This window comes from Corvus kubaryi, unplaced genomic scaffold, assembly GCF_017639235.1.
Source record: "Corvus kubaryi isolate FWS band 111438036 unplaced genomic scaffold, C.kubaryi_AGA036_p1.0 65375, whole genome shotgun sequence".
Taxonomy (NCBI): domain Eukaryota; kingdom Metazoa; phylum Chordata; class Aves; order Passeriformes; family Corvidae; genus Corvus; species Corvus kubaryi.
In genome coordinates, this window is record NW_024581956.1 from 15,089 (window position 1) to 37,137 (window position 22,049).

Genomic DNA, 22,049 nt, shown 5'->3' on the forward strand with positions numbered 1-22,049 from the left:
GGCCGGCTATATATTATTTTACTTCTTATGTGCCATGGGAAGTACAGCCACATGAGTGAAACTTCTGTTTTACTTTGCAGATTTTGTAGTAGCCCTCTGTAGTCATCAAGAAGTACAGAATAAAGGTAGTCCTTGGCATTTCCCATTGATCCTGGCCCTAGGTCAGAGACCTGTCACAAAAGACAGATCCTTGTAGCACACAAAATCATGCTTCCTTTTGATGGAAAATAGGGTGCATGGTAAGTGGGTTGATATTTATCTATAGTTTGCCACAACATGAAAGGAGGATCTGGGAAAAGCATGCAGTTAGATCCAGGAAGTACATCTAAGTCCTTCAGTTTAAAATTCACTTTTTAAACCCAGAATCCCTAGAAAAGTAAGTGCATATTATCTGTAGCAAAAATAAGACGAAGCATCCCCAACTTGTCTACAGACTAGAATTGCATTTGTTCTGAGTCCACCTTTAGCCTTCCTGGAAAAGATCATGGCACAAGGAGTGGCCAGCCTTGAGCCTGCAGAAGGCTCAAAAAGAGGCTGCAGAAAGAAGAAAGGAGATGGGAGGGCAGGAAGAAGGGTGATGAGGTGATGAGGAAGCAACCAGCCAGGTGATGAGGAAGCAACCAGCCAGACAACCCCTGGAAGTGCCCAGAATACCTTCCAGAAGGGATGGGCAGAGATGGCTGCCCATCAAGAGGTTGCTGTTAGCCCCAGAGGGACCCATTTTGTTGATTAAATGTTGCCATCACAGCCCTTGTCACGCTCATTGTCTTTGACCAACTACAGTTAGTGAATTATACTTGCTAACTGCTTGTCCATACCCCTGGCTATGGAGCCAGTGTATCCCAAATGTCTGTTTTACACAAGCAGTAGTTAGACTGTAAGAACATAGACATAGCTCAGATTTTTTCTTTTCCAAAAGTCATTCCCAGTTTTTGCTGCCAGTGGCCGTGTTCTGCAGGCTTCAGGGAGTAAATCTTGTCATTGGATCTTGGGGAATCTCCACTGATTTTTTGACAAAATTTCCATTTCAGTCCTCCTCTGAAGGACCCTATTTCTTTTTACAGTTCCATCACTTTTTTCTGCAATCTCTCCAGCAGGTCAGAACAAGCAGTACATTGTTAAGTGCTAGGACTTGATTTCAAGCAGTAGTGTGGGGAAGAGAAATGGCTTGCAACTATGACACTGTACAGTGAAATCCCTTGGGTGCTGGTCTCTTCCTTAGCTTACAGAATCGAGATAAAAATTTCCAGAGCATTCCAGAGTGTAAAGATATATGTGCCAAGACAGAGCACACAGAACTCACTACAACTTTGAATCATGCTAATACCTGTATGAAACAAGCATTTGCTGTTTACATAATCTTCAGTGAAGATTTCCAAGATCTTTCCTTCACTGGAAGTCATGTCTTTACCTGGACTGAAGTGGATAAACAGAGTCTTGTATTGATGTTGTATTTAACAGGTAAAATCACAAACATCATGCCAATGATTGTGTGTGGTCTAAGGATAAGTGTTTGTTGCAGAATCAGGTGTTTGTTGGTTTGGGGTTTTTTCTCTAATTCTTAGATTGATTTTGAGCTGGTTGATAACTTGTGTTTAAAGACTGGGTCTCTTTTGGGCAGGTATTTACCCTGATTAGCCACTTCATTACTAAATTAAAAGTTTTGGGTTCTCTGAGTGTGTGAACCCTTGCCAAGTTACATGGTAAGTTATACATCCCCTTTACACATTAAAGTCCCTGGAAGTTGCACATCTAACATAAAATAGAAATTAGCTCTTCATGGCACACTGAATGGTTGTGAACCGTCCATAAAGAAGTATGAAAACTCCCTTGGATGAGTAGAAGTTCTCTATTCCCTTACAAATCTGATTATTAACTTGTTACACTTTTTTTTGCTCACATACCTGATATTTTTCAAGTTGAATTAAGCTTAACCACAAAAAAAAAAAAATCACTCAAGCAAATAGGCTTTCTGTGAGAAGAAAATAGGTATTTTCTGAAATGCCTTAAAAAGTATGTCTAAAGTCCACTAACCTGTTCAAAGTGAAGTTACAACATTTCAAGTAATTGGGAGAAGTCTTATATTTAAAGTAATTAGATGGTATATTAATTATAGTCTCTATCCATAAGATTACATGTACATTTTATCCTACTATTTCAGTTTAAATACATGCTCCTCACGGCCTCAAATTTTGGTAACAGACTGTAGAACGAATAAATACTTCCTCTTACTGAAGTTTCTCAAATTATTTCCACTGTTTGAAGGGCAAGCTAAATGCAGTTATTTTTTATGTTGATCATTGTTGCCTTCTTCCTGTTCCTTCCCTTAACAGAGTCATTAGGTTGCTTCTGTGTGTTTGTTTTTTAATCTGGTTTTCTCAGCCATCTCCTTGTATTCCTACTGGGGGAATAGTGATCCACCTGCTGCCCCGTGCTAATGTGATTTGTTACACATGGCTGAAGTTAACTCAGCATGTTTTATATAAAACTCTTTGTTATATACAAAAAGTACGTACATATTGCTCAGAAGAGGTTAAAAGTCCAACAGAACCTATCTGAAACCTATTCCTCTCCAATTATGTCTCTTCTGTGAACTAGATTTCCTTCTGAACAGGCTGGAAGCACCCTTTGAATAATGTGTACCTGCTCTAATATCACTGGATGGTATCCTAAACATATATGGTGCCCTGTGGGTGTCACAGTTGGACTGTTAAGCACATGCCAAGGACATTCCTGCTCAGTTTGGAGACAAATCCTGCTCTAGGGGAGTAAAGCTAGCCTTAAGGCACCACATAAAATATTACAGACTACTGGCTTGTCAAGTAACTAATGACAGGGAATAAATGTTCCTCTTCCTGATGCCTTAGATTTTAACTTCTGTATTTTTCAAATCCTGTACTGCCTAGTGTGTAACTCTGAAGTTTTGTGTAGCCTGTTAGCTGCTGTTCTCTCATGCTGGTTAGACATTACAAACCCTCTCTAGGTTAGCTCTTCAAGGACACTGGGCCCCAAATGTGTAAACTAAAAGCCTCTGAAGAGGGGGCAAACTTGGGGTAATTACATCATAAACTGAGGTTATAATTGGAGAGTTAACCCTGATACACAAATGATATGCAAATGATATGCAAACTTATAAAAGTTTGAAGAACCTGTGACCCAGGGTCCATCTTGGGTGTAGCCTTTTGACTGCCCAGGGTGTACCTTTGAAGGCCCTTCAAATAAATACCTCCTTTGATTCTCTTATTCTTGTCTAGTCTCTGTGTTTAGGTGGCCACCTCAGGCATCATTCCAAGTCATCCTCTCACGTTAAAGGCATCATCCAAGACCTGTCTAGAAAAGCAGCACTCAGCTTATGCACAGAAATTGATGTGTCTGGTCTCCACAATAGAGCAGCTGGTCTGCAATGGTAATTCCCAGGGACCATAATTCTCAGGGATCTCTGTGAGACTCAGGAACTGTCAGCAGCTGCCAGGAGATTAACAGGGGACTTCTGCACAGACTGTTTCTCCTTATGGACTTTCAAAGTGAATTTCATGTATGACTACCTTACAGCTACCTGGAAACAGACATTGAGCTCAGCAGCAGCAGCAAAGCTGTTGAACCATGCTCGAAGTTGACAGGCCTTAAAGAAAAAGTTAATTCCTATTTTCTTCTACCCACAGGTCTACCCACGGATAGCGCCGGCATTTTGGCACTACCTGCGGGTAGAAGTGAGGAGCGGGTATTTGAATACTCCCACATCTTTATTTTACAGCTTGGTAGTGTTTACTGACCTCCTAGTTTGTCCATTGTGCCAAAATAATGAGCTGCCATTCTAGTTGCCATTCTTCTGTGAATGTAGTCTTGTACTAATTCCATGTTGGTTTGACTGCGGTTGGGTTGGTTACTAACCCAAGTCACAAAAACATGCCTGTATGCAACGGTAAAAACAAAAAACCTGAAATCTAAAAGTCAAGGCCATATCATACATTCTGACTGTAGCACAGAGCCAAAGTACAGAAACCCATACCTGCACCTCCTTTTATAAACACATTTTACATTCATGAGAAGAATATGGAGCTTCAGGTCTGTTATATCATTTTTGCAAAGTTTGTTCAACTCAACTTGATATCATTTCTTCCCTCTTTTGTCCCTCAGGAGCATGAGCAGCTCAGCTATTCCTCCACAAGGTCCAAGGCTCCAAGTGTTATCATCACAGGTCTCAAGCCAGCCACCAAGTATATATTTCATATCAGAGTCAGGACGGCAGCAGGATACAGCGGCTATAGCCAGAAGTTTGAATTTGAAACTGGAGATGAAAGTAAGTTTTACTGAAGGAAAAAAAAAATTAAATACAATAGAAGTAGCATCTAATTCTAAACCAGTGAGACATTGGGAGTTTGAATGGCTGAACCCATACCATTTGCTTATCACAAAATGACCACTGCCATGTGATAAAAAACAAGCCTCAGACTCACAGTTCTGGATTTACAACAACACGTAGAAATGTTAGCCCGATGCTGCAGCTGAAGGAGTGTTCTCTCCCATAAAATTTCCTTATGGGTCCCTTCCAACCTGAGATACTCTAGGATTCTGTGATCCTTTCTTTCCTTATAGAAGTTCTGCCTCTTGACATCTAGAAATGCCCCTAATTGAGCTTAAGCTTCACCTAAATCCAGCAGCTTTCTGCACGCTCCCAGTGATGGACTTTTCGCTCTGTAGTTGTCAGTGCTCCCAGATTCCACAGATAAAAAACTGAAAACTTTTATATGCATTTCCATCAACCAATAAACCTACAAAATTTGGCAGTAAGAAGCAGGAAGCCCTCCTATTCCTACAAAATATGCAAAAAGGCTTCATGTGTGATGTTCATGCTCTCAACGATTTTATATTTAAGTCATGTGTTGCCCTCCGTGTTCAAAGAAACATAAAAAAAGTATTTACATGTATTTGAGAGAAAATTAGTGCAGTAGATACAACATTAAAACACTCATTAATTAAATTACTTTAATTAGCCAATTATGTTTACCATGTTTTTCATTAGTGTTTTAGAATTCAAGTTGTTTAAGCTAATGCACAGACTCAAAACTATCTAAGTGCTTCCAAGAGTACCCAGGGATTTGTGTTCCATTTTCATTGCTTCTTAACTTCTGTTTCAAAAATCAATCAGGGATAGATTTCCAAGTGCTTAATGCCTAATTGGACTTTTTAAAATTTTCTGGGTACTTAAGCCAGTTGGTTTGAATAGGAGTTGAGCACTTGGGTGCTTTCAAGAATTTCAGTAGATCTTGTCTGTCTCTTTTGGTGCAAAAAATACGAGGCTTAATTCATATAAAAAGAAAATAGTATTTAAACCTCTGTGAGGTTTCACACTGTGAAAATGTCACTTGTCCATCTAAATGAGGAAGACTGTGGTTCCAGTGACATTTCCCTCATTGGTACTGAGGGAATCTCCATCCTAGCCCCATTTCTCTTTTTCAGTCCACTGATGCAAGTGGCCCTTGGGCTGCACGGTGAGCTTAATTTTGACATCGTTTTCTAAGTATAACATCAGAGCTGAACCTGATACTGAAATAAACTGGAAAAATAAATCCATTTACGATGCCATAAACAGACCTTAACACCGTTTACCTCCCAATAATTCTGATTTCTTTTACTTCTAAGTCTAAGCACTTGCTGTCTAAACTAGCACGTTGTTTCACACAGCTGAATAAATAGAGTATGGCAATGGTTATGTCAGTATTTCCAGATACTGGTTTACCTTTACGCAGAGAGATTTGGGAGAGTTGTGTTGAGATTTGGGCTGCTTAATTTTATTAGTACCCATAAATGTTAATTGGCCCTTGCTGGTCTGCATCGGTCTTACAAAGCAGTCCTAGTCCAGCTCTGTAGGAATCTCTCTTCATCACTTACTATTCTGGCAGTGTGCAGCTCAGCTGAAAATTTGATTTTTTTAACATACATTCTTCTCAATTATTCTGAAAGATAGCAAATAATATTACACCAAGGCAGACTATTGCAGCTCCCTCCATCCCTGCTCACTAGAAACAAGTTACTTGGTGAAAATTCCACTTTTGCAATTACTTTTTGTGGACTTCCAGTTAGATTTTAATTAACTCAAAATTAACATTTTCATGAGAAGCCTGGGAAGAATAGAATGTTTTTAAAGTCTGTGTTGTCAGAAAATTTATCAACCAACACTTTCATGAAAATAACCAAAAATATTTTAAGTCATGTGTTTGATAAAAATCCTCCTCAGTTGGCATTAGCTTGTAACGTCCTTCAGCTCTCTGCCAATTGTACATGTTACAGAAGAAAAGAATTCCCAGACCAGTTTCAGGTAAACATCCAAGGTTATTCCATTTACCCTGCTTGAATACTGAGAATTTGTTAATAGATAGCAGTAAAGCGAGCAATCCAAAATGAGAGTTTTTCTTCAATAGACTAATTATAGAAAATTAGTGGTTCATCAGCTGTGAGATGTGTATATCAATGTCCTGAAATACAGTGCCCTTGGCAGGACAGTGTCCTGCCTTCTCTGCTGTCCTGGTGAAACACTACCTGTGTCACTTCAGTTATAAAGGATAAAATAGATTCACCATTACCTGGAACACTAAAACATTTTGGTGTGATTGCTAAAGGGGTGCATGAGGGACAGAGAAGACCAAATCTGCAGCAGCAATGGAAAAACTTAGTTAGCAGTGCTGATGTGTTTTTTGGGAAGCACCCTCACTTACCCACAGACTGAGGCAGCCATGGCTTGGGGAGCTCTGTTGTTGGACTCTTCTCCCTGCTGCAAAGACAGTCAGGTGGAGCATCCAAAAGAGTAAAATTTGTATTTTCATTGTGATAGGAAATGGAGTTACCTAGGGTAGTTAGAAAAATTCGCTTCAAGGAAGTGGGGAGGGATGAATGGATGCTGACAGGCATTTCTCCCCCTGTTAAAGCTCAGAGGCTGCAGCTGGGAAATATGAAACCTTTCCAAAGCACAGCAACCACCACTTGTCACTGTGTTTCTTGTTGCCATTTTATTCAGTCTCTGTTTCAGCACTTTTCAGGCAAAACACTTGTAGCAGAGCTGGCAGGTTTTCATACACTCCAGCACACACACAGGTGCCACTGCTGGGGCTATAAATTGGAGCATAAACCTCACTTGTAGTTCCTGCTTTTATCTGTCACAATTACCAGCTATCTGAGTCACCACAAAAACACTCTGGTCCTTCTAAACAGAGAATAAAATGTGTTCTGACAATAAAAAAAACATTTGTCCTAGGGCAGATACTCTTTAATCTCTGACTGTTACCCTCTCTGGTTTTTTTCCCCTCTCTTCTAACTAGCTGGTTTTGGAAGACTTTTTCTGTTTGGTTGGTTTTGTTGGGGGGTGTTTTGGTTTTTTTTTTAATTAATGATTCAAAGCTTTTTTTTTTTTTTTCCTAGAGTCGTGGGTTTTTTACAACGTTACCTTAGAGGCCCTTCTGTCCAGAGGAATTTGTAAAATATTGAACAATTTACAGCTTTAGGCAGTTTTCATGCCAAAGCAGGGCTTGTTCTAAAACCAAGGATATTTTCCTTGTCAGCCTTCCCATCATTAGAAAAAAATAATCCGAAAGTGAAGTGTTCTGGAAGGGGCCTAAGGGACAAAGTAGCATTTATGCAGTGTGGACTTGTGCTTGGGCTGAACAGAGCCATAAATGTGGGCACATGATGATATTTAATCCAAAAGCAATGCAGACTTTGTATACTTTAAATTATTAACACTAAAAACTTAAACATTTCAGAAGTACTAATGGAATGCCTGATTAGGTGTTTCATAAAGTTGAAGACTGTGAAAAAATAATTTGCTGAAGCCCTGATCTTGATGAATCAATAAGTTTAATTTCTTTACCATAGTCTCAGATGGTGATTTTTGTCTATTGCCAGAAAATTCTGCTGAATTTTCACTTTCTTCTCCCTCTTCCCACATCCAAAAAATCTACCTTTAACTTTTCATCCTCAAATCATGCAGCAAGGCTGCCATGACAGAGAAGCCATCCCTAGGATTTTTAGAAATAAACTGAATTACCAATTCAAAATTGAGTTGGTTTTGGGTTTTTTTTACAATGTTTTTTGTTTTGAAAATAGTTAATTGAATTATTTGTTGAAACAAACAAATGAGATGACACATATATTTAGAAACTGCATTGTTGGATCTCTCCTCACCTCTGCCTCGTCCTACTGTTCATTCAATATTAGTCAGCAATGGACGCCAAAGAATGTCTCATTTTAGTCTTTAGTCTCTTTCCTTACTGTGTTTAATATTTGCAGCCATTTGGTCTTCACATTTGATTTTGATCTATCTGATTGCACTACTGTATGTGTCCAGAAAACCCAGAGACTTCACTTTTCCTCTGCATTTCCTAAACAAGAGCAATGTCCTTGTTCAGATCTCGAACCGCTTGCACAAGCTTTCCATTTGTCCACTGGCCCGGAAGTGAATGTTAAGGGAAACATTTGGAAGAAAGCTTTTCAAGTGAATAGACACCAAAAAGTTTTAGATTTGTATGCTAGTGAAAGCACTGTTTTTTCATTCTAAAAGTCCTTTTTAAGATCACCTTTCCTTTGCCTTCTCATTTCCCCTTGGATTGGAGCCCATCAGCTCACTGCATCACAGAACTGCAAAGGAACTACATTTTCATTTGTGAAAACGTAAAGGTTGTCCTAATGAGACTTTGTGTTTTTCTTACCTATTGTTTTTAAGCACTGTTGTTTACAATGCCTTGTAAATCCACCTGACAGCCTGTTCTGTCTATTAGAGCTCCAGTGCTCACTGTCCACACTTACCTGTCTTACAGCTACTCACTGTTATCAGTCTAGCTGTCTTTCTGGCACTTTTTGATCTTTCAGTCTGCTGGAGGGTCTGCTGCCTGATAGATGTCAAATTGAAGTAATGAAAGGATGAAGCTGAGAGACAGAAGTGAGCTGTCATTAGGGCTTCCAGCTCTTTTACACCAAATACAGAAACTTGTAAAATGTTTTGGAGAGATTTGTTCAAAGAAAAAGAAATAGCAGAGCTGAAAGATTCTCTCTGTCTTTCAGCCTTTTGCACTGTGACTAAAACATCTGCACCATTTCTTCCAGTCTGCCCAGTGAGGAAATGAAGCCTGAGGATATTTCCCTTCAGCCCAGAGAGGAGGGAAAGTGCAGCTCCTCCTCCATGCATTTGGGTGAAGAACCCAGAGAGAAGCTGAGTCTGGACATGGGTGTAAAGAGTGGATTGTAGGGGCAGAACTGACACCAGGCTGGATGCAGAAGGGATTTCTGGGCATGGTGTTAAGCAAGGAAGCTGGAACGATGCAACCAGAAACTTTAAATATCATTTCGGGCCTATAACATGAGTTAAGCATGAAGAGCAATGGCAGCGAGGAGTTTATCTGGGTAATAAGCTCCTGGATGCGTGTATGATCCATACTGCAGTTCTAAAATCAAGTCATAGCTTTGACTAACCGCATCAGTTGCAGTTAAAATGCGGTTGAAGAGCTTTGCCACCCAAACATTACACTGCTGAAACATCTGGGATAAGTCATAAATTCTCCCTTTTCCTTGTTTTAGCTTCTCATTTTTTGTTTGCTGCCCCAATGAACTTACAGAGCAGACAGGTAGAGAGAATGAGACATAGTACCAGGCTAAACAGTCAGCCCAGTTAGAGAAGTGCTAAGCTCCCTTAGCTCTGCTCATGGTTTATCATAAAGTTGAGGTGCCCTAGACAGTGTAGAGACAACAAAATATTGATTTTAGCTATAGGAATGCTGGCCATGTTGTCCAACAAATGAGATTCTGGAAAAAAATGCTGTGTACTTCTGTGATTAAATGCAGTACTCTCATATGTACACACAAAGAGATGAAATGAGGTTGCAGGAACTTGCTTGACTTTGCAAACTGTCATAGTTGTTTTTTAAACTGAGATTTTCTGTCTTACATAATCAAGAAGTTCTGAGGAGAAACACAGGGTTACATATCAATATGCACAGGAAACATAAGGAAGGAAAACCAGGAAGTAACAAAAATATTCAAGAACATGCACAACAGAAACAGTTAAAGCTCTTAGTATTTACAACTTGAACTTTACTTTAAGAGAAAGCTGGAGAAATGAGAAAAGAGCAGAGAGGTTGACAGACACATAGAATTTAATATAGAATGGCAAAATGCTGTAAAAATTCTAGGTATGGAGGGTCCCTGATTACTGTCTTCTCACTGGCTAAATAGTTTTTTGTGGAACTTTTTACCTGCATGTGATAAATCTGTGTATGTGCATACTTGTGTGCTTATATATGTGTTGTTCATTGCACTGTGCCTTTAATGATTTTATTGAGGGATCAATTCAAGCAAAAATAAGTATTTCCATCATTTTGCCTTACCTGCCTCTCTGTCAGTTTTTAACAAATCCACATTTTCCAATTATACTCGTCTGTCATGTGACATTTTTATCTGGCAAGTAAATTAAGGTCAGCTGGAAGTTTCAGGCTTGAAAGCTCCTTGTAGTGATTTAACTACATGAAAAACAAAACCCTAATGTATTTGAATCTGGCACCTCTGCCAACACAGTAAAATACAAACAAGAGGAACAGTATTATCACTTTTTCAGCTAAAAATCATACTGTTTGCAGGCAGAAAGAACTTAAATCTGTCTGGAATTTCTCCCTTTCATTTATGTGACTTTGGTTCCTGACAGAAAATATATGTTATTAAATTACTAGATTGGTTTCTGTTTTAGCTAGAACACCAAAAAATAGCAGCTCCATCCAGCAGAAATGATCAGGACACATCTTCATCTCCATAGCTGCAGGTGCTTCTTTGGACCATGGAGTCAGTCCCTACATTTGCACCATGAAAGTTCCTGGGTTGTTCTCTTGGCAGTGAATGACTGTTGAAAAAAATCACAGTTAATTTTTCTTTTGACAAATTAATTTTTCTGTTAATTTTGAGCTTGTGTTTTTCTTTCCTCCTGCTGAATCCACTAATTTTGCATAATCTTTTTCCTATTAAAAGGAGAGGTGCAGTTTGTCCTCTCATTTCCACTGCAGAGATGGGCAAGACTCCTCTGAACCCTTCTCTGTGTACAATTCAAGCCATGCCTGACTGCAACAATCTTTGCCACATTTAACACAGTTCTCAATAGTCTGAAAAATGGTATTCAGCATTTGCTTTGGAGAGCTTCTTATTATTTGCATTGTTACTTGTGTGGCATGATATTTGTTATGTTGTATTTTTCCAAATAAACCAGAGCCTGTGGAAGACACCACAGAGCTGGAATCCACTCCTGTAACATCACTACATGTCATTTAACTGTTCAGTCAATATTTGCTCCATCATTTATTGGAAGATGTATATATTTAACTTGTCTGACCACAGGTACTGAATGCCTTGTAATTTACTGCCTCTGCATGCTTCCATAAAATTATATGGACAGAAACCTAATGGCAGAAATTTAACAAGGTGTTTTTGCTGAAAATCTGACATAAGCTACTATTGTTTTTATTCGCTTTGCTGCTCCTACAAAGCCAGTTTACACCACGAGTTTTTGAGCCACACACAAATATTATTCAGAAGCCAAATGCTTTTCTTGGAAACAGCATTTTATGAGGCTTTGGATAGCAATGTGTGCATTGCATTGAGCTTCATCAGCTGCAAAGTGAGGGAACATAGCTTGCTGAGCTTTCTAGACAGCAGCCTAGGTGATTTCCCTAAGCTTTAATCGCCTGGTGCCTGAAAAAAGCTGAAGATTTTGCTTATTGAACAATTTGCAAGTTCACCAAATCAAAGTTGCTTCCCTGATGTAAAAATTATATTCTTTTCTGCATTTACTCCTGTTTTCAGAAGTAATTGAATAGAATTATTTATTCTCCTTTCAAAACAATGTTTTATTTCCCATGGAAATAGAAAGTAAGAATTGGGTAAATGTCATGTGGTGTAAATGTTCAAGTGTAGCAGAGTTTAACAAATAAAACTTCAGAGTCCCAAGACAGGAGACAGAGAAAAAAATGAGCCTAATTCTTTTTCTGCTCGTGTAGTCTTTGGACAGTGAGGACCACCTGGACCATAAGTAGGTAAACTGTCAATGTAAAGATTTCATATTAATGCACAATAAAGTAACAAAAAGAGGAAGTGTCCAGCAACTGTATAATTTCAGGTGATCTTTTTTAACTCCCAAACATCCTACAAAAAGCAGAGAGAAAAACAAGAGGCCTAAGACATATTATGGTGAACTGTGTGTATTTTGTGACAATAGAACTGAACACCAGACATGCTGAAGAGTGTGTGAAGCTGCACATTAGGTGTGGGTTTTTGCTTTGCCTCCTCCTGAATCCAGTTTATTATTTCTCACATACCCAGCACTGCTGCTGACTTCGCTGGGACAGGGGGATGGAGAGAACTTCTGAATTAGATGCAGGTTTAAGATAAATAAAGCTAAGGAAGAAAATACAGGTTTGTGTCCAAAATCCTGTCATATTCAAACTTTAGTAAATTGCAAGTGTTTGATAGTGACAAATCCTGACTGTATAAACCTGCAAACATCTCCCCTCCATCCTAGTTGGGACATGGCTTATTGTCACTTCGCAGACACGTTTGTGTCCAATGTCCTTGCTAAGCACCAAGGAAACCATTACAAACAAATGGCAACATTTGACCATCGAAATGATTTCAGCCATTCTGCACAATCCCTGGGTGATGGATGGAGCATCAACCTCTTTTCTCTGTGCTTCTCTTTCAGCTTCTGATATGGCTGCAGAGCAGGGACAGATTCTTGTAATTGCCACTGCTGCTGTTGGTGGATTCACTCTCCTGGTCATCCTCACTTTGTTCTTCCTCATCACTGGCAGGTAATTAAAACACTGTTCTCATATAGTCTCACCTAAAGTTAAGAATTTAAGAATATTTAAGTCATTAAACCACATTTTCAGTGCTAAAATTAGGGTTAGACACAGTGGAATATCCTCTTTGTTCAGCACTGTTTCTACAGTTCTCTTGTGAGTGTTGTTTTTCATAAAGACACATTTTGGGGAGATAAGAAATTATGTGAAATCAGGAAATAGTTTGGATATTTAAAAAATAAGTTTATGGAGCTCTTGCCTACAGAATGATAATTTAAAAATACAATATATCTGCTGCACCCTCAAGGCTCTGACATTACAAGGAAAAAAAGAAGAAAAAAGATCCCCACAGTGTATTTTACAAGATCTCATAACTGTCAATTGCAAAGCTTTAGAGGGTGGAACCGTGGGATTTTTGATGTCTTGGGGTTGGCATTGTACCTTGCTAAAGGCACTTGAATGGACCCTTTTTATTACTTCCACTGTATTCAACTTGTAGGAAAAGCCACACACAATTATATTTTTTTTTTTTCTATTTTTTTTATCTTATATATTTTTTTTTCTATGCACATTTCTGCATCTCTTAAGATGGAATGCAGGAATTATGTAACAAAAGTAAACTAAGGAGAACTATACTCTGAAACACCAAAATGGTTCTACTGCCTGTGATATCACTGGTGAACAGAAAATACCTTACTAAAGGTTCTATTTTATAGCTTTTTGACTTTTTTTTTTTTTTTAAATTGAAGGTATCCCAATTAAATCTATGTTGCAGCACTGCTGTTGCATTGGCAGGGGAATTTTACCAGTCTGGACAATGTAGGGTTTTTTTATAACCAGTGTCATTCTTGTTCTTGAAATTCTTTTAGTGCAGTGCTGTTTGTCCACCTTTCTTCTGTGTTGATCAGGATCAAGTAATGACATTGTGCAAATTAGATGAGAAAGTATTTTGCGTTGAGTGATGGTGCTGAGTTTGCTTTGGCAGGTGCTGCGTTGCACACTGAAGGTTTTAAGGGAACTCACAAATTCTAACTGGACATGCTAAAAAAGACGTGTAGGTTGGACCCTCAGTCCTGGCTGAAGCTCAGATTCCCACAGGCCCAGCTCCTTCCAGGGTGCCTTGTTTCCGTTCTCCCTGAGCCTCAGGTGTTTCCTGGATGATTTCCAGACTTCACCTCCTTTCACCACCAGGAAGCAAAGCAACATTTAAAAGGACCCATTGTGTCCCCATGTGCTCTGTGAGACATCAGTGGCACCACAGTGCCATGGATCAAGGAAACCTGAACCCAGACTGTTGCTCTGTATGGATAAGGGCCTTCAAGCAGAGGAATTAGCTCGGAGCTCCTGCAGCAGGATCTGTAGCAGGGGTTGTGTGGGCTCTGGGCCCTCTCTACCCTTTCCCCCTCTCCCTCCTCAGACACAAAAAACAGATGCTGGAAGAGCCTCCATGTGGATAGGATTGTCCATGAGTTTCCTTCTTACCTGGTTCAAGGACAGAAAAAATCCAGAGCTGGGGTGGGATTCTGCACTGCTCCTGTTGTGGTTTGGATCCTGTTTACACCCAGAGAAAAGATGTGACACTCACTCTTCTGAATGTGAAAATGGTCCTCACTGTTATCAATAAAGGGTGCTGCACTTTTAGATTTGTAATTACACATTTGTTTTGTTGATACAGCACTACCTCTGATTTGAAAGGAAAGTGAAGTTATATCAGTGTAGGTCTGAGGTTTTATTTGCAGTACCCCAGCAACTAAATATGGCACTGCAGTAGCTGCCATTATATGAGTTAATGCTCTCTCTGCTAAATAATAAAACCAGTTAAATCTGACATTCTGGTAAAGGTTATGACAGCAGTTAACCTTGGAACATATTGTGGCCTTAGATAATCGTAGAGGCTAAGTAAATATTCCTACAATTACTACAGAAGGTGACAAACAGTAGGGTCTTTTAGAAGAGAGAGGAATTTTTTAGACAAATTTCTAGAGAAAATTACTGTGTGGAATCCTTACGTGAAATCCTGAAACATAACTCAAACACTTCCTGTAGAAAAAAATCACTAAACTCAGGAATAAAAAAAAAAAAAAAATGGAAATTTTTTTTTTTCTGTGTTTCTTCCTCCTGTTTTCTAACGTTAAGGATATCAGAGATTCTCTTAGCTTTTTACTGCCTTCCTCAATGGGACCGTTTCAATTACGTAAGATATGAATCCATTTTGAAGTGCTGCTTAAATGCAGTGATAAGAGCATGTTCCACAGAAGACAGAGCAAGAAAATTTTGAATAAATACTCAATTTACTCTAGGACTGGAGGCAAATTTCAGCATGAAAAATGGGACTGGTACCCTACAGATGTGCTCTGCTTCACTGTTCAGAATTAACAATTCGATGAGCTGTCGAGTCTCAGGGCTGCTGATGAGCCTATTCAGAGTGGAGAGGCCGGGTTAAATGAGCACCTGCCTCGGCGCTTTGCTGAGTGATTATCCACCAGGAGCAAGTAGAAAGCATGGCTGTCAATTGCAGATAGGAATATGAAAGCAACAGAGACTTCAAGACACAGGACTGGGGTCTCGGCTCAGTTCCAGGAAATTGAATGGTAAAGTTCAGTCTGATTTAGTCTTAGGTCCAATTGTTCTGTAGCCAACCTGAGCAGAGAATGTGGAGACTCCTCTGCTGGTGATTAATCACTGGTTTCTGTAGTCAAACTTTGGGGGCCCACGGCTGTTTAGGAGGGTTGGGTGAGGTTAAAGTCTTGTTTCTTTGACTGTTCCCTTGGGTAAACACTTGGGAGTGTAAGAACTTTTGTTTAGGGATCTTGGCAGGTGGCACCCTAGAGACCAGTTGTTCAGTTATCCTAAAAACGTCACTGGCATCCTTAGTGAGTCCCAGCAACTGGTGTTCAATCTCAAGGTTTCCACAGAATCTGAGAATCCACTGGTTTGCATTCTCTCCACAAGGGTACATCAGCTTCAGGAGTTTTTGCCCTTCATTTGCTTGTCATTACCTGTGTAGCAGTGAATGAATTTGTGACTTTCCTACTGTGTTTCAGCAGTTTGAACAAACCACTGAAGTGAAGTGGGTGTGTTCACCTTTTCCTCATATCTCTCCACTGTTAGAATGGATATACTGACTGTAGTTATTTTTATTTAATTTTATAATTCTGTTAATGTTCACACAGAGGACAGGAATTTTTTTTCAAGCTGGTCTAGGAGCTGCATGTCTGTACTCTGCAGCACATGTCCACAGGCACTGCTGTTCTCCACTGCCATCAGTGCCTCTACAGCCCTTTGCCATCTCTTAAACCAAAAGATTTCCCTCTAAATTGTAATTTTTAGGCTGTTCATTGAGTGAGAAAGAGCTTTAAGACCAAGAGCAAATATTTTGGTTTTTTCTTAACTGAAACAGTTGTTCCTGCCATGTGACCCTCTAAATGAGCATTATCAGTCCTGCAGGTAGGCAGTGTTCAGAAGCTCAGACTGCACAGAGCCACTCAACAAAAGACAAAAAAGGGGTCCTGATGTGAAAAAATATTTTCTTTTTTCATGAAACATGGTGAAGTCATTATTATTCTATTATGAAGAAAATGAGAGGGTTTTTTTACCCACGGTATACAAAAGTTAAGGGGATAAGGTTTAATTACTACAGGCCTGTGTATGCAAACAGGAATGCAGGAAAGTAATAATTTTTTGAAGTATCAGAATTCTTTGGAGGAGTCAAACTTGAAAATAAAGTATTGCATCAAACAAACTCAGGTAGTCCTTGTCATGCTAGTCATTCAACTGTGATCTGTTTTTCTTTGTATATAATCTGTTTGTAGTTCATCGTGCATATTTCCCTCTTTAGATTCATAAGTAAATATATATATATATATGCCAAATGCAAAGATTTTGGCTTTCATGAAAGTGCAAATAAAATTTAATGTACACCTGTTTTATTCATGGCAAGTACTTTATTTAAAACCTCACTTGTTTTTCCTGAAAGATGCCAGTGGTACATAAAGGCCAAGATGAAATCTGAGGAGAAAAGAAGGGCTCATTTGCAAAATGGACACTGTAAGTAGTTCAGCACTGTGCTACCTAATATGCATATCATGTTTTAAATGAAGAATGTCCACTGTTTCCTGAACAGCTTTGCCCTTGATGTTTCAATGTGATTATTTGAGTAGTTCCTTACTGTCTGCATCATCAGAGGTCTTTATTTTTGTTTGCTTGTTCTCTTGAACAATTTCACTAAATATATTCTAGTTATTAAGGGTTTTTTGGTATTCAGCTAATAATATTTAGCAGGTTTTCAGGTATATTTCATTGAAATCTCAGTTATTCTGGGTACTGAATTTCTGCCTCAAAACTCCTCTCTTGGTGACTGTATGACTTATTTGTACCTAGTTCTCTTTGAATTTAGGGATCTACACTTCTAGCCACCCAAGAAAAAAGAAGTGGAATGAGTTGTCTTCCCTCGTGTTCCTGCTCACTGATGAGTACAGTGAGAGAAAATCCTGGTGATCTCTCATGGGCAGTAATTAGTTTATATAGTTTAGTTTAGCTACCTACTTTAAATTAGTTGCCTTAGTGTTTTCTGTTAAGAGTCACCAATTGAATTTTTTTTTTTTTAGTCAAAGGGTATTATACAAAGGGTATCAAATTTTATTCTTTCATCATTTTGATACCATCTCTGGAATTACTATGATCAACGCCGAAGTCACCAGAAGTAAAATCTTTTTCAGGTGACACCACTGTATCAAGCCAATGTCACTTTCTGTCAGGGAAAAGGGCATATTTGCCCATAAAGATGTTTTTGCCATTTGTTTCCAAACATGGCCAGAAATGAAAGACAACAAAAAACCCTCCTGCTGGGGAGTTTGATATATGCCTCTCAGACCGTGAGTAAATTTGAAAAAAGCCTCACTTGGTGTCTTTCAGGTCTGGGTGAATGATGACTGTATTTCATGACACAAAGCTTCATCTCAGAGCCTTCCCATTCATTTGTAGTGATCTCAGCATCACACTGGAGGAGGCAAGTCTCTACTCATAGATGTGGTCCATAGAACCAAGAATAAAGAGGAATTACTGTTTTAGACTCAGCTATTAAGTGACAAGAGAAAGAAGGCCGAGAAATGCTTCATTCTTTTTAAAGGAATTCTCTGGACCCAGCTGCAGAAGCCTCTTTTTATTCTGATAAATTGATGCATTATTAACATCAGCTTCTGATAATGGACTGAAAGTTTTCCAGAACTTAATCATGATATGGCAGCAGCCTAGAAGAATTCCCAGGCAGATAGTCCAGAAGAAACAACACAAGTTCTTGAACATGCTGTACTCAGGAACACAAGGGATATTAGCCATGCCAGGAAATGATGGCTTGCTGGAGCCTGCCAAAGCAATCTGGCACCAACCCACTACTGCCATGGCCATCTCCAAGGAAACAGACAGAAATTATCTTGAAAATGGATTTGGATATTTTTGTTGTCATCTTGCACCTGGCTCTCTGGCTGTTCCAGCTGATCAGAAGAGAACAAAGCAGCACAGTCCTCCAGGATTCATCCTTAGAGAAAAGGAACTCAAAGATTTGACCTGTTTGGCAAAACAGGATGTTCAGCCATCCACTCCTAAATGAAAGGAATGAACTAGAAACAACTGTTTTCAAAGTAAGGGACAGATTGCCTCAATTGCCCAAGGAGCAGCCAAGGGGAATATAAAGTGCTTTGGCAATAATCACTGTTAGTTTTGACGCCCTGCTTTTCCCCATATCATTGAGCCCTCACTTGGTGTCTCTGCAGGCCCTTTTTCAAGTGACCAGCTCTTCTGTCGGGTTCTGAAATTTTAAACCTGGAAGATTTAATATGCTATTTTCAGTTCTTTCAACTGTCTAGTCAAAAAAAAAACAACCCACTTATTGTTGCAGTGCATGAATGTCAACGAGTTCTTGATTCCTATTTTTCTCTCTTTCTTTCAGTACGTTTCCCAGGACTCAAAACATACATAGATCCAGACACGTATGAAGACCCATCTCTTGCTGTCCATGAGTTTGCCAAGGAGATTGATCCTTCAAGAATTCGTATTGAAAGAGTCATTGGTGCAGGTAAAACTATAGCTACTGTAAAAAAATCTCTAGGCATGGCAAGACTGCTTTTCATAAGCATTAGGAAATTAATTCAGTAGCAATTTTTTTGTGTAGGATTGATTTTTTTGCCTGGTTTATTGTTTTTTGGGGGTTTTTTATTTTGTTTTGGGTTTTTTCCCAGATGTATTCAAAACACTGTGTCACTCAGCATTTGCCATAGTTCTTGTCATGTATTCTCAGTCACTGGGGGTGAAATTAGGCTGGAATCTCTTTGTATGGGGATATAAATTCAGAATATAGAAGACTGAGAAAAAATTATTCTCAAATAGACAACTGGAGGAGTGTGAGGGGAAAGAAGGAGAGGCTGGTTTGGGACAGGCTTTTCTGTGTGGAGAAGGGTCACTGGCAGAGAGGGAAAAGAGGAAGATCTGTTGGTAAAATGTAGACAGTATGAAAGGTGATGCCCTGTAATCCTTCTTTTTTATATTTGTTTCATATATCTTAATCACTCTAGAAAGGAAGGGTATTTTTCAGTTTAGACCCCTCATTTAATGATATGTTACTACACTGATAACCATGGAAATACCCCCAGTGTTGCTAAAAAGTGTTTTAGTCACTAGAAAATGTCATGCAAATAATCTTACAGAAATAAAACCACATCTGGTAGCAGACAGGAGAGAGAAAGTATCAACCTGAAAGTAAAAGAGAAAATTCTGTTTCACACTGCAGTCCATAGTGCTGGTACTCCAGTTCACCTTAAACCATTGCTTAAACCACATCATCTGGATCTGGAGCTGGGCACCGCTGGAATTATGAGCTTGAGAGAGCCCCCAGAGGGCTGACCTCTGCAGAAAACATTCAGTTTGCTTTCTTCTATTTCTTCCTTCTCTTCAGACACGCTATAGATATTGATGTCTTAGATTATAAAGCAGATTGAGCTGCATTCCACACCTGTGTAACTGCTGATTTCAGTTGAATACAACAGACAAGGATTATTTGTTTTAGTTCAGATTAAAGTTGTGTCCTTATTTTCAGCTTATTTCATTTATGAAAACTCTTCTCTCAGCTTCCCTCTCTTTTCCTTGTATGCATGGAAGTGTATGCTTTAACCTATTTTATTTTTATGGGTTTTATTTTCCAAAATTACATGGGTAATTTGTCAACTTCAAAAATATTCACCTAACATGACTTGCAAACAGGTTGCAATGAAATTTAAACCTACTTCCATGCGTACAAGATACAGGTTAAATACCATGGCTGAAGCAGGGAGAGTACAAATTCCCAGACAGTTCTTCAGTAGCTGTTCAGGGACATAACATATCACTAAAATTCACAGCAGTCCTAAAGATTTCTGTACATTCTCTCTAATTCTGTATTATACATTCAGCTGGATATAAAATGGATTTCTTATCACAGGAGAATTACTTTTAAAAGATGTTTACAATTTTCACCTCAGTGAAACCAAAAATCAACATCTTCTCCAAAATGAAACATTAATATCTTTTAAGAGTCAATTAATATATGCACTTCTAAATTTGTCCTGGTTTAACATTTTATTTTGGCCAATAATTCTCATTTTTAATTCCTATAACTTTAATTTTTCAAACAAAAATAATTTCCATTCAAGAACCAGAAGAAAATCGCAAATATTTGAAAAAAAAAATTTCTAGCATTTCTGGTCATGACATTTTTAAAACGGATCTTCTCCTGAAAGCAGTTTCCAGGTATTTTTCCAATGGAAAAAGTCATGTCTAAAAGTTCTTGATAATTCACTACTTGCAGTTCAGATGGCTGTGACACTCAAGGCAAGTATTTTTTCTTAGTTTCTGTTTTCAGCTTAACTCAAACCTAACTCTGTACCCAAGTTATATTTTAAAGTATTTGGTAATTATATCTTGCCCATGACACTTTTTTCTGCCCCATCTCTTCTTGCTATTAAGGCTTCAGCACCTCTTCAAGGAATGAATTCCCAGAGGTACTTTGTCTTAAAATGTACAACTATCCTCTTATTTTCTTTGTTAAAATGTTGAAACTCAAGGAGGAGACCAACTCTTCAGTTTTTCCCAGAGTAGAACAATATTTTTTGCATGATCTAAATCTCCTGCAAGTTCTCCCACAAGTGTAATGACTGAAATGGGGAAGTGAGTTGAGCTGTATTTGGTGCTGTGACCTTCCAGTTCTATCAGCAGCCGCTGTCTGTGCTGTAAGACATTTGTTCTGATCCCATGCAGTAATACCAGGCTGCACATCAGACTTTTAAGTGACTGACTCCTCCTGTTTCACTTTCAGTATCACATATGCTCTGCTGAATGAGAAAAGGGATGTGTGGTTTGCACAGACTAAATTTCTAGATGCTCAATTAGCTCCTTTTTGTATAATATACAGTAAGATGGATGAGGTTTATGTCATTAAAACAGGGATTGTTTACATTTTATTAAAACTGAACAGGCAATGAACTCAGTCTTTTTCTCTAGCTGTGATCAGCCTTTTCCCTGGAGCAAGGGAAAATGTTGACTTCATTGACATCTGGCTCTTAGCTTCTACTTATTACACATGCAGTCATGAACCTCAGCTGCTGCAGGGTCAACATTTATCCTGTTTATCTTCAAACTTGAGCAGTGAGAATGAGATTCTCAGATTTTAAAAACCCCTTTTGTTGAACACATTCCTCTTTGACTTTAAAAACACTGAAAATTCTTTATCTGAACAGAAGTGTAGAAAAGTTACTCCGGAATGAAATCTTATCAAACTCTCAGTGTAAATAATTCAATGCTTGAATTATATCATTGGTCTCCATCTAGTCTAAAACAGAATTAGAAGTTATTACATACCTTAGGTTTCTAAATGTAGGAATTGTCTTTTCTGGGAGCTGATGATCTAAAGTTTGACATCATGTCACAAAAAACCTGCTGGTAGTCTTTATGTTCACCAGTTTATCAATCCCAGTATCCAAGGGGAGTGAGTTTTCTTTCTCACTTTCCAAATCATGCGTCCAAAAAAGGTGGAAGAAACAGGTGTTCCTTCCCCTGCTTTGGATGTTGTACAGATAATAAATCTTGGAATTGAAAGTCATTCAGGTGCCTCCTTCAGTTTCATTCATTTTAAAGCACTTGGTAACAGCCTTTTACGGTCCCTGAGGGATGAATGCCATTATTTATGAAATTCTA

The 22,049-nt window shown here is 38.7% G+C and overlaps 1 protein-coding gene across 1 annotated transcript in view; it reads left to right on the forward strand.

Annotated features, from left to right (window-relative positions):
• Positions 1 to 3,620: 3,620 nt before the first annotated feature.
• The window catches only part of LOC121673383 (ephrin type-A receptor 6), a gene marked incomplete at its 5' end in the record, with an annotated part of 112,050 nt that continues 93,621 nt past the window's right edge, over positions 3,621 to 22,049 (forward strand). Inside the window, 5 exons of the mRNA XM_042046657.1 lie at positions 3,621 to 3,710; positions 4,138 to 4,300; positions 12,728 to 12,836; positions 16,804 to 16,874; positions 18,775 to 18,900. Of these exons, the coding sequence (XP_041902591.1) occupies positions 3,621 to 3,710; positions 4,138 to 4,300; positions 12,728 to 12,836; positions 16,804 to 16,874; positions 18,775 to 18,900 (559 nt within the window). The remainder of the gene's footprint in view (positions 3,711 to 4,137; positions 4,301 to 12,727; positions 12,837 to 16,803; positions 16,875 to 18,774; positions 18,901 to 22,049) is intronic.